Source organism: Hermetia illucens, chromosome 1, assembly GCF_905115235.1.
Source record: "Hermetia illucens chromosome 1, iHerIll2.2.curated.20191125, whole genome shotgun sequence".
Classification (NCBI taxonomy): Eukaryota; Metazoa; Arthropoda; class Insecta; order Diptera; family Stratiomyidae; genus Hermetia; species Hermetia illucens.
The window spans coordinates 134,874,321-134,887,814 of record NC_051849.1 but is presented as its reverse complement, the minus strand read 5'-3'; the positions used below and the strand labels follow the sequence as shown (position 1 = coordinate 134,887,814).

The 13,494-nt window shown below is 38.8% G+C and overlaps 1 protein-coding gene across 1 annotated transcript in view; it reads left to right on the top strand.

Moving 5' to 3' along the window:
- LOC119646554 (UHRF1-binding protein 1-like) overlaps positions 1–10,804 on the top strand; it is a 35,131-nt gene extending 24,327 nt beyond the window's left edge. Inside the window, 6 exon segments of the mRNA XM_038047032.1 lie at positions 409–551; positions 610–733; positions 800–974; positions 1,037–1,181; positions 1,237–1,333; positions 9,132–10,804. Of these exon segments, the coding sequence (XP_037902960.1) occupies positions 409–551; positions 610–733; positions 800–974; positions 1,037–1,181; positions 1,237–1,333; positions 9,132–9,182 (735 nt within the window). The 3' untranslated portion in view covers positions 9,183–10,804.
- The last annotated feature ends 2,690 nt before the right edge of the window (positions 10,805–13,494 follow it).

The window sequence follows — 13,494 nt, the reverse complement described above, 5'->3', positions numbered from 1 at the left end:
GGCGGGGCAATCGGGTAATTTTCCAGTTTTTCCGATTATGTGATCATACTTTTTAGTTCCGCAGTTTTTTTTATCGAGTCGAGTCGAACTCTCTAGATGGATATTGCGAAACGAGTTCTTGAGTTTTTCATTTCCCCAAAACGGCGAATATTTTAAATAAATATTCCATAAAACTGAAAAAGTGTGGAATTTATTTGAATGCACTTTCGGATATGCAAGAATCAAATGCTTAATGTAACTATGAATGCGCTTGAACTGCTTGTCAAATTTTCGATATTCGCTTTTTATCTTGAGTTTTTCATTTCTTTTGCATGGTGATCTCTTTTTTACCTTGTGCTTTAATTTGAAATGTAACTAGCCCCTATCCAATAATATGTTGCATATGATTAATGCCTATTGCAATTTCAGATGAAATTTGGGGCAAGATGTCGAGCGTGGAATATTGCTGCTTACAATCCAGAGGCTTCTCCCTGCATTCAAATGCGTCTTGAAGAAGTTCTTACGCCTCCAGATAACATAGGTCCAGTGAAAGATAAAAATATATTTAAAAGGTACAACATCGATCATATTCGAGTTAGAAATCAATTTCAGCAACTGAATTACTTCCAGTTGGTTTTCCAATCATGCTGATATCCGCGTGAAAGACTTAAGTATGGATTTATCGATGAGCACAGTGATTGGGCTAGGAGACTTAGTTGAAGATGAAATTATAACGAAACCTTTGCCGCTTAACGTAAGATAGATTATATTATTATTTTGTATGAATATACTAATCAATTGCTGATCAATATATTTTTAGATTCTTTTGGATAATGTCAAAATAAATCTGATCGAAGACAGACCACCGGTTAATATAACGTCTCCTGGTCCGGTGCCGATTAATTTAGCTATCGGTAAAATGAAATTGATTCGTGATGAATCGGGAATCATCCATATACAACCAGAAAAATCACCAAGTGAAAATTCCACCGCAGGTATATGCTAAATATAATAAGCTTTTTACGCCACTTACTCATTCCGGTATTTTTCACTACAGATAAAACACCAAATTCCTTGCAAAAAGAAAAGGAACGTGATAGAGAATTGTTATCTTTACAGTTGGTGATGCAGCAGCTTAAATTAGATAACGAAAACTACAAGAAACAATTAACGAGCGCACGTGAAAGTTTAGAGTGCAATAGGTGGAGCAATCAAAGAATGTAAAAGAATTAATATGTAATATTGCAATTTTTTCAGACTGAAAGCAAGGCAGGAGAACGAATTGTTACGAGCAAATTTGAAAGCAGCTCAAGATGAGAGAAATATGCTACTAGAAACGGTTAAATCCTTGCAGGTGAGAGAGAATTTGTATATTGGGTTCTCAGCAGAAAGGTAGATTTGCATGAGAAAGTGCACTTGGTTTTTTAGTTTCGGATTGGGCGATGATTATGTTAATATCTGTCCTTTTATTTTTGCTGCTGATATATATTTGGGTGTATTCAGTGTGTCCCGAGCTCGAGAAGGGCGAGGTGTGAGGATGAAAATTAAGTAAAAACTTTCAATCAGTTTGATAAAGCAAATATGACTTTCTTCGATTACGAAATTGCAACAGAACGTGCTACCGAACGCAGCGATGCTTCGAGCTTTTATCTGTGTAGGCTATGAATGATTTGTCCTCGGGGATCCTCTGCTAGTTTTCAATTATCGCGTAGTTAGCCAGAAGCTCGCGACCTCAGGTGCTATAGTGTTTCCTGAGGAACGTGCGGGCCGCTTCGAAAAGAGCGACGTTGCAACGGAGCAAGGAAGCGTTTACTTCGGGGATCCATTTGATCTCACTTTTTTTTTATTTTCTCATGCGGAAGACTTTAGAGCAGTTCCTTGGGCGGCGTGAAAACATTTGCTACGCTTGGGATGCATCGTCGTTGGTAATTCCACAGTTCCATATAAAAGCGAAGCTGGAAGCTGGAAGCTGTGGACAAGGAAGCTTGATAATTGCCTTAAGTAGTGTAGTGTGACGGGGGATTTATAGCTACTGGGGAAAATACTTTTTGGTGTTTATGCGGGATTTGTATTGTGGAGGAGTTGTAAGAGTTGACAGAGATGTTAAAGAAGTATTTGGTATTCATTAGAAATGATGATGATGTGCGGGTAAATTCCGGCGAAACATATTCGGTTGGATAGGGTCTGCGAACGAGACCCGTTGCACTTTCTGAGGGTCATATTTTGAGCCCTCACTCCCCTATGTATCACCCGATATCAAATATGGAGTCAGTTTTGAAAAGTACTAATTGAGCCATTTCATTTGATACCCACATGGCCATATTCTATGGAAAAAAATGTTTTACCCTCTATTCATATGTATGGGGAGCCCCCTAAAACAAAATGGCGCCACTTGCATGTAAAGGGAACAACAGACTGCATGCTCTCACCAATTTTCGCGATAATCGATGTAGCCGTTTCCGAGTGAATCGGGTGTGACAGACAGACAGACAGATATCAAATAAACAGCACAATAGGGAGGAGCGGATCATTAAAAAACTAAACCAGAAACCAGTTTTTTACCTCAGAGCAGATAAAGGCAACAAACTGGTAATACTAGATCGAACGGCCTACGAAGACCTGGCACTCCAGAAACTAAATAACGGCAACTTCTTCAAACTAAGAACAAATCCTCTACCAAAGTCGATCAAAATAGTGGAGAAAACACTAAGGGAATATGTTGACCTTGTCAAGAGCATAGCCGCATTATGCATGCCTAATCCCTCTTTGCCTAGGTCCAGAATACAACCCAACGAAACACGGGAAATTAGCGCGGACACTAATTCCCCTACCTAAAATATTGCGAAATGGTTACTACAAGAAGTGAATGCTGATGAATATCATAGCAAATATGCCGTAAAAAACAGCCTGCACGTGATCGAGAAGCTGAAGGATAACATGACAACATGAGATCCTAGTTTCGTTTGATGTGAAAACACTTTTCCGAGTATCCCTATTTTTCTTAACCGTTTGAGTGCTAAATGTTTTGGCTAAAGGCAATTAAAGATGCTATTAGAATTTTGAAAAAAATAATAGTTTATAATAGGTTTACAATAAATAACATACTTCAATCATACTACTTAATTTACTTCATTAATAAGGTTTTGGATGGAAAAATATATTATTTTTTCGTGATTTCCAACAAATGTGCCATGCACTCCTTTTTTTGTACAAGTTACAAATCAATCTGGAACGCTTTGGAATTTTAGCCCCTTTCATAATACACACGACGCATTTATGCAGTTTTGCACCCGGTAATTTTTCCAGATTGGAATTTGGGTTAGACGCGGATGATATTTTATTACATTTTTTCGTCAGCCATTCTATATCAATTGATTCAATAATTTTTTATGTAAACTGTGGTCTGCTCAATGATTTGCTTTTATTGTGGCTGTACAAAATATAGACGACATTCTCCTGAAAATGATGAAAACCACCTTTTTCCCGAACTTTCATTGTTATACACCTAGAGTATTTTGTCCGACTCATCCATACCTCCCATATACTTATTGTAATAATGAATTATCTTTGGCTTCTCCTTTACATATGCAAATGTACTGTTCTTTTTCTTAATCGTGATCACATCCGCAGTGCTATTAGTGGATAGTAGAATTACTGGTTACTTTTTAGACTTCTTGCCTCCGTAGGCACACATTAAAATATTTTTGCTCTTAAGATATTTCGTTTCCAACTTTAATATTTTTTTGTTACATGTCCGTATGTATGTGAGTGTCCGTGATATAAGTTGCTTATATCATGTACATGCAGAGCCTTAGCTAGGGAATACTTGTGAAAAAATTATAAACATACAGATTGTACCCCTTATTTAAATTTTTCAACAACTGTATAACCGAACCCATATTTTTTTAATACTTTCCATATTGTCTTGATGTCGTGACCCTTTATAGCAAGCAAAAGAAAAACAATACCTGGACACTGCACTGCAATAATGATAATACTGCATTCTGCACACGTGCTCGATGTTGCGGGGAGTACTCGACGGATTCTCCTACTGACCTACCACCGGCCACCACCACCAGTGCCCCTTTAATTTTTAAGTAGGTCGGATCGTCCGATCCTAAATGCTTGGCACTTAGTGCTAGTATTAGGTAAAATCCGGCATCTGCCGAGATTGTGATAACTCGGAAATAATAATAATAATCGTTGGCTGTTAGCGGTTGTGATGCTTTTTGTTTGGCATGTATTTTTTTATTTTAGTATTGCAATGAATTCCAACCAATGATTCATTAATGGATAGTTGTTGATGTGAGACATAATAAAGGAGAAATATTTCAAATGTAGCACATGGATCATAATTTGGATGGTCACATGGGAAGAGAGTAGTATTGTCTACCATGTGAAAAAACTTGAGAATTAATTGGAAGCGATCTCTCGCGAACATTTTTTTAAATCATGAAATATTTCAGCTGTTCTACTGCCAGTAAGAATAAATATTTGGCCTTTGTGTATTTCCCATCTCCAAAATAACCGCTAAAATGCTTTTAATTCTAATAATGTTAACAATTCCCAAGCAAGTGCACCTGACTTTGGTCTGGTAAATACTTGTAAGACAAAGAGTTTGTAAGACAAAGAGAAATTTTTTTTTTCAAGCTTTTCAATTAATTAAAATCTTTAATATGATGTTAACTTTTGAATAAACTCGGAAAACAACAAGTACCGCGCGACCGTCCCCACTCATCGAGCGCCTAATACATACTGACACAATCGTCGTTATAGCTCCTTGCCACAGTTTTAGAATAATACCTATCCGTCGCTATACCGACGATTCGCACTTAAACGGTTAATATATCGAATACTGGACTCCAGCGGTGTTTGCAACTTCACGCTGCATGCATTGCAAAGTGCAGTATCATCTAAATTTGGATCCGTTTGTCCTTTTAGGTTAGATCAAATATTGCCTTTCAGTACAGTCTTTACTATAAAAAGAAGCTAGTTAAAATACGATGAATGTATAAATGAACGAAGAATACAGAATCAAATGTCACTAGGCCAATATTCTGCTAACAGAACACAAAATAATAGATTAACTTATTCATTAAAATATGAACACAGTACAAAATTTAACGCCTTCTCAGCGCAAGCATTAAATCCTTTCGGAAACGACGGTACCACATGTTTCCAAACAGCTCGTAAGGTTGGCAAATGGTATATTTGAAACGAAAGATAATTCAAATTATTGTGAAAGTATTGATGATTGTCAACAATTTGAGTTACATATTTTTTTTAATTTAATTTGGTTTGGTTACCTACTGTACTCACCGAGAAACACTGTGAAAAACCTCACCCTCTATATATTGCATTCCCAGATCTACAGGCATTGGAGCAACAGCTAATACCACCAAAACTTGTGGTTGGGTAAAATCACTCCACTGCCATCCGAAAAGTAAAATATGGTAGATATATCAAAATTGTTCGTATCTCTTCCGATGTTCATCAAGGAGGTATCTCTTCACTACTTCTCTTTATTCTTGTTGTAGACGCCCAGCACCCTACACTCTGCTCTATACGGATGATGTTTCCTAGCGTTTCATAATAATACTGATCTTGGATATCTTGTCCAAAGCTGGGATAATCACCTTACGTAACACGGTGGCCCACTGAATCTGAATAAAGCAGACAATAGAACAGACATCAGCCAAAAAATGAAACCTGCTGTTATCGGCTTTGAAAACATAAGCGAACGGCTATGCACTCTGCGCTTGCGAGGCAAGTTTAGAAATATAATCCTCATTAACGTTCACGCCCCTACAGAGGAGACTGCAGAGTCGGAGAATGATACCTTCTACGAGGCAGTAGAACGAACCCTCGAAGCCGGGACAGGCTTGATATCAAAATCATACTTGGGGATTTTAACAGCCAAGTAGGGAAGGAGCCCGTATTCAGGCGATACGTTGGCTCCCATATCTTACATCAAAATACGGGTTATTCAATTAGCAGGGTCACACGAAATGGTTGTTGGAAGTACCTGGTTTGTGCGGAAAGCGGTCCACAAACATACATGGGCCTCTCCAGACGGGGCCACTTTTAACCAAATTGACCACGTGTTGATCAAACGCCACCACCTCTCAGCCTTGATGAATGTCAGAACATATAGGGGGCCAATATAGACTCGGATCACTATCTCGTTGGCATGGTGCTCCGAGTTCGAATAACAATACCACCTAGAATCCCCTCTGACAATCAGGTGAGAGTGAACACTGAAGCCATCCACAACACAACCCTCCGCGACACCTATAAAAGGGAAATGGATTCCGCAATAGCTGCAGTCAACAGAGGACCTGGAGATGAAGCATCAACAAATGATCTTCACAATCACCTGAAGAACGTTATCATAGATACGGCCACAAACATACTTGGTTCCAGCCGCAAAAGGAGTCGGAACGGCTGGATTGACGATGAATGTAAGCTAGCAACGGAACGGAAGAATGCCGCATACCGAGTAATGTTGCATTCTCAAAGAACGCGGGCACGCGCAGAGACTTATCACGAACTCCGTCGAGCGGAGAAGCGACTTCACAGACGGAAAAAGGAAGCCTGGGAGAACCAACAGGTCTGTGAACTAGAAAAGTACAGGGAGCAACTGCATTAGGCGCGGAAGTTTTACCAACAAGTCAGCAGGATGAAGCCTTATACACTTCGATGCTTATCCTACCGAGACAAAGAGGGAAATCTGATTTCCGACAGAATGGGCATATTAGAGCGATGGGGTTGAGTACTTTGATGAGCTACTGAACAACCAGAACATCGGTGAGTTGGAGGCCCCGCCAACTGAAGACGACGGACAAATACTGCCACCACCAAGTTTAGGAGAAACAGTCCGTGCAATTCATTAGCTAAAAAATCATAAGTCGCCAGGAGCCGATGGAATTACAGCCGAATTGGTTAAATATGGAGGCGACCAGTTACACCAAGTGGTTCATCAACTTGTGCTCAAAGTATGGGACAGCGAATCAATGCCTGACGATTGGCAACGAGGCATTATCTGTCTCATACATAAAAAGGGAGATATCACACAGTGCAGCAATTATAGAGGTATCACGTTGCTGAGTACCATCTATAAGATATTCTCCACTATCTTGCTAGGCCGGCTAGCCCCATACGCCCAGAACATCATTGGCCCATACGAAAGAAGCTTCACTCCAGGCAAATCAACAGATCAGATTTTCTCTGTGCGGCAAGCAATGGAAAAACTGTTGGAATATGGACAACAGTTGCACCATCTATTCATCGACTTTAAAACCGCTTATGATAGCATAGCCAGGGTAAAACTATACACGGCCATGAGAGAATTCGGTATCCCGACGAAATTAATAAGACTGACTAGGCTGACCCTGACCAATGTGCGAGGCCAGATAAAAGCAGCAGGATCACTCTCAAGAACATTCAACATCAACAACGGTCTACGACAACCTGGCCCTCGAGAAAGTGATCCGTGATGCTGAGGTAAATGCAAGAGGTACGATCCTCTTTAAGTCCACCCAACTACTGGCCTATGCTGACGATATCGACATCATGGGAAGAAGCAGCCGAGACGTACAAACTGCCTTCATCCAGATCGAGCAGGCGGCGCGAAATCTTGGGCTGCACATCAATGAAGGCAAGACAAAATATGGTGGCAACGTCAGCACCGAAGACGAATCAACCAACAATATCAAACCGTACTGGTGAAACACGAGCACTAAGAAGAATAAGGATAGGAGAATACGACTTTGAGACCGTTGACAATTTCTCTTATCTAGGGTCGAAAATCACAACCGATAACAGCTACGATGATGAAATCCGCGCACGGTTGTTGTCCGCCAACAGAGCCTATTTCAGCTTACAAAGACTGTTCCGCTCGAAACGTCTCACCATAGGGTCAAAGCTCTTACTGTACAAGACTATAATCTTGCCAGTCCTCATGTATTCCTCGGAAAGTTGGGTTCTTAGCAAGAAAAATTGCGAACTCTTGGCCGCGTTCGAGAGAAAAATCCTCCGAAGAATTCTTGGCCCCCTACATGAGGATGGACGATTCCGTAGCCTACACAATGACGAAATCTATGAGCGATACCATGACCGTCCGATTGTGGATAAAATCCGGCTCAATACGTTACGGTGGACGGGTCATTTAATCCGTATGGATGAGGATGATCCCACCCGGAAAGTCTATAAGAGCAATATCTATGGTAGAAAAAGAAGACGAGGCAGACCCTGCCTAAGATGGAGCGATGGCTTAGGTCAGGACGCCAGACAGCTTTTAGGGATACCAAATTGATGGACCTCGGCGCGAAACCGGGATGTCTGGAGTTCCTTATTAAGGCAGGCCTAGACCGGATACCGGCTTGATGATGATGAAAACAGACATCGCTGACAGTGATAGCGACTTGTTAGTTCCCGGCAGTTCAAGTATCTCAGCCAGTGTAGTTCGCCCTTTGAGTTGCAATGGTTACGAGTGCTGATCGGCCATCAAACACAATGAACGCGGCAGTGGTAACGAAAATGTTACATTGGATCAATGGCGTAACATGCTATGATCGTATCCGAAATGGCACCCGCGATCTGCATGGGGTTGTACCTATTGTGGACAATCAACTATCACTAGCTAAGGTTGGCCTGAACATAGAAATCGACGGAAAATGACCCAAACGCTGATCGATACCACGACGAAAATTAAGACCGAAAAAATTGGTAAGTTCGATCTAGATCAGTTGACTTCGCTACAGAACGAGATAAAGGCTTAAGAAGAAGATGCGAAGAGTAACACAGACACAATTTCTTATCATTTGAAAATAAAATTGACGGATAACTTTGATAAACTCTGGTTTGAGGAATCCTCCATTATTAGCAAGAGAAATCGCTTAGTATGTATTTAGCCCTTGTTTTGTTTTTTTGCATCCGCTGAGCTACGATTTAATCCGATTATTTATTACAAAGTGTGGGGACCCATTAAAAGTTGATATTCGTATTCAGATATACGAAACAGGCCAGGTGACCAGCGTATTTCCTGGGGGTTTATAAAGTTCGCAAATAAAATAGTTGCACTAATATATAAGAGACGGAGGAACGTATTCCAATTAATACTGCTTAAAATGAAAATAATTTTTTTTTTTCAGCAACAGATCAACGCCGCGGAAATAATCAAGAAAAGTGACGGCAATAGATAGCACAATTGTATGGATTGCATACAGTGCTGCGGCGAGAATAACAACAGTTAGTTGATTTGAGCGACTCCAGTTTTAAACGACTAATGTAATTCCTTATGTTATGTATGCGCCACTCCATAATTTCTATGGTGACTACTTTCTATCTTTATGTGGTTGATAATGTGATATTTGTAACCGGTAGCGGCGTTGGAAATTTATTTACAGATTTATGACTTCGTTAAGCGGAAAATATTTTGTATCGATTATATTGTTTATATGTCAATGTTTTTGATGGATTTAAATTGTTCCCCATTTTGAATACTTTTACATGTTTGCATGGATATACGTAATTTTCATAATTTTATGTAGCTCCTGCCATGCTTATAAAGATGAGAACATTTAAAATTTAAAAATTTGCGAAATTATCAAAATTTTCTTTTGACGCAATTATCCCCACTACAAATTACTAAGTTTATGGAAATATGGAAGCAAACTGCATACAGACTAACGCATTCAATTTGAATGGACGAGCCAAATGAATTTCTAAGTTCAGTTCCTAGTTTTACACTTGTAAGCAACATATGCTCTTGGTTTAGGCTTCTTAGAAAATTGAAAATAAGTCAATTATCGCTCAACGCTGGTCTCTACAACTTTATGTGGTAAGTTCCTGATTATTTCGGTAACTCATTTACATTATTCACATCATGAGCTTATTTCCTGCAGAGATTAATATAGAATTTCTGTTGCGACATGGCTTTATGGCCAATTTTGTGAGAGAATCAACTACAGTAAGCAAAGCACCATTGACAAAAGGAGGCGCTTCTGAATTATTAGTAGAAGTTCATCGATTGTGCAATATATTTGCTGAAAACATGATGTACGCGGACAATGGAAGATAAGAATAATTAGCTTTTACATTCCATCATTTCTCAGAAATGCTTGTTGCAAATCTGAGTTGTAATGAGGGGATAGGATTCCTTCTCTTTGTTGGGTTGAAAAGTCTTGGCTTGCAGAATCGGTTCATTATCGGCATCCTTACAAACAATAATAAATCCTATTTATTATCGATAGCAGCCGTTAGGGCCAAGGGCTGCATAACACCGTACCATACTCGCTTCATATCAAACGCCACAATTTGTTCCACATCGGTTTGAAGAGATCTACTTTTATTCAAAATCAAATTCATCAATATTTGGTGCTGAAATTCTGATTTATGCATAATTGTTTGGAAACGAATTTAATACAAATATGACTGAGATTTTCAAAAGAGCAAAATGTAGAGTATAAACCTATATAGATGTATGTGAGATATTTTTCATTCAAGTTTCGATCCTTAGAATATTCAAATATCTGCCTCTTTGCAGTTTCCGTTTACAATTGTAAATAAGTTTGGTGTATTTGATGTTGCAGTGCAATGATTGAATAATGATGTAAATGGAGAAATCAAAATATGAAAAAGTATTTAAAATGTATTATATGGGCCATATTTCTTATAGTATATCGTAATATATTTGTTAAAATGTGATTAAGTTCCTTAGATAGGCACAAATGTTAGCGTATTGAAAGAAGATTGGAAATGTGAAAGGAAATGATATAAAATATAAATTTAAACCGCCTAATAAAATGATCCAATGTATTTTCAACAGTTTTTTTTTAATTGAAAAATCGACCATTACCACCAATGGCATCACCATGCTTTATAATTTACACATATATGGTTTCCATACTCCTTCGGCATCTGGAAATGACCTATCGAAATTCCCACACCACTGGTTTGCAAGGCTGAGCCAGTAATGCAGTTATTTTGTGTTTCTTTTACATGACACGTCAAAAACAAGATGTGCCTAAGGACGGCGGGGTAGATATGTAACTAATTGCGTGAAAAGGTTCGTAAATTCCTGACGAATGAGCAAATATCCTGTAAAGAATATGTCCCACCAGAAAGTTTGAAAAAAATTAAAATTTTTTGCAATTTTTCACCAAGACTTAAATATGCCCTTTTCGTCAACCATACGACGATTGGTAGGTGTTTTCAGAAGCAAGAAAGGAAACTATTTCCTTGGAAGGAATACAGAACGAGGAAAATTGATTCCGGTGCACAGTGGGTGAAATGATCGATCTAAGTCTGGCCATTTTTGCGTCAGAATTTGTTATTTGTTTTTAAAACCACATTTCGCATTAACCCCTCAGAATCGATTTTGTCTGTAAATTAGCATCAATTGTATCTAGATATAGTGTCAAATACTCGTATATGGGCAAAGCGGTTTTTTGATATTCGGAGTCGTTCGGAAATTACAACATTAAACAGGTAAAGTGTCGTATGTCAGGTTTATGTCGAAGTACGAATAATAAAATACGAATTTACTGGTCCGAATGCCGCTCGAATCACTTCGCTAAAAGAGCGAAAATTGAAGTCAAGGTTTATAGACTAGGTGTAGCAGATTAATGACCATAGTTTTATAGTATATAATCACATTCTAATTCGTTTTGAGAATGAAGGGGGTCCTAAGTCCGCATCAACTTAATGCAGGACCGGACCAACTGGGGAGCAACTTACTCCCTCTTTTCTGGTCCACGGACCCCTCGCTTAGGGCTTGCACCCAAACTTTTAAAAAAAGTCAAGCGACGACGGCTTTACGGTTTCTTACCAGGGCAGAGGCAAATCGTCAGACGCTGCCTCACCTCTGCCCTGGGAGCAGCGTGACCGTAGCGGCTCGCAGATGTTGAATGCTCATTTATATAATTCGTAGAACGCTGCTCCCAGGGCAGAGGTGAGGCAGCGTCTGACGATTTGCGTCTGCCCTGGTAAGAAACCGTAAAGCCGTCGTCGCTTGACATTCTAATTTTTAGATGCGTTTCTCTCAAAACTGCATAAATATCTGCTGCCACCATAAACTAAAATCTATCCAACGAAATTCTCTGAAATTTTCACGACTTATTTAGAAAATATTTCTACGGTTAGCAAATTAGGGTAATTCATTGGGCCGTTTTTTATTGATTAGGGAAGCCGTGAAAGAACACCAAAATTTACAAAAAAAAAAGTTTAACAAGGCATCAAAAATTTATCTTTCCATATTTTTTAATAATCCTAGTTTGCAAACCGCGGTTAAGTTCGCACGTTAAAATGCCGACCTTTTTTTTTCTTTAGATGATCACAGCGCTCTCTAGCGTGGCAGCAGATTTTGTTCTGTACTTCAATAATGGACTATGCTATCGAACTGGAAAAATCATTGCCCACAGTATCACAGTATTAACAAATATATGACGAAAAATCGGTATTTGTATCTTTATTTTAGTTCTTCACAAAAAATTCCAAAAAAGCTAAAAAAAGGCCTTCACACGAGATGACCCCCTTAAAGAGACCCCCCCCCCCCCATACATGCAAAAAGAAGGTGTAAATTTGGCTTTCGTCGATATATTCAAGTCAGGTATCAAATGAAAGGTCTCGATTAGTTAGTTCTTTCCGAGGACGATCTTAGTTTTGATATTTGTTTGAAAGGCCGGCAGTGCGGGGGTTGAAAAGGGATCTTTTCCTTAACGTTAGTCTTCGATTCATAGAAATATGCAATAATGTAGACTAGAGCATGAAGCATTATCCCCAAGTTTGATTAAAATCGTACAATTATTGCTAAAGTTACAGTAGCTCAAAGTTGTCTTTTCAGTGTAAATTTACTGTAACCCAAAGTACTAAATATCAATATTACACTAAACTGAGTAGCCTGACATGCCAAATATGCACATACACTACGGGTTACAGGTAAATGGGAGAGTTCTGCTCTAAAAATTTACTTACACAAAAAATATACAAAGCCTTTCATACCTGAAGCATCGAGCTTCCGGTTTTTGATTAGTTAACGGATAAATAAAAAACCGAGCCTTCTTGTTTGAACAAGTGCCAACGGTTTCATAGTATTGAGTATATCCATTTCTTGTATATTTGCGATGATACGAACTCTTTGCAAATAAGCGCATATATGGGTGGGTAAAAAATTTAAATTCATTTTGAACGTAGGTAGTATAGCCATAATTTCTGTCAGTCAAGCAAATCTTTATTTCTCAAATTCATCGAAATTAAGGGGGTCTTCTCGCGTAAAGGCCGTTTTTTTCGCTTTTTTAAAAAAATTTTGGTGAAAAACTGGATAAAGAGACAAATACGAATTTTTCACCATATAGCATAGCATAGTTTAGTATTGAAATACAGAGCAATTTATACACCCATCTCCAAAAAAAAGGTCTTTTCTGCGCTCCAGGGCACTGTGATCATCTTAAAGTATGTGTTTTTAAGGCTTCTTTAATGAATAAAAAAAACTAGTGAATCAATCGCAATTATTCT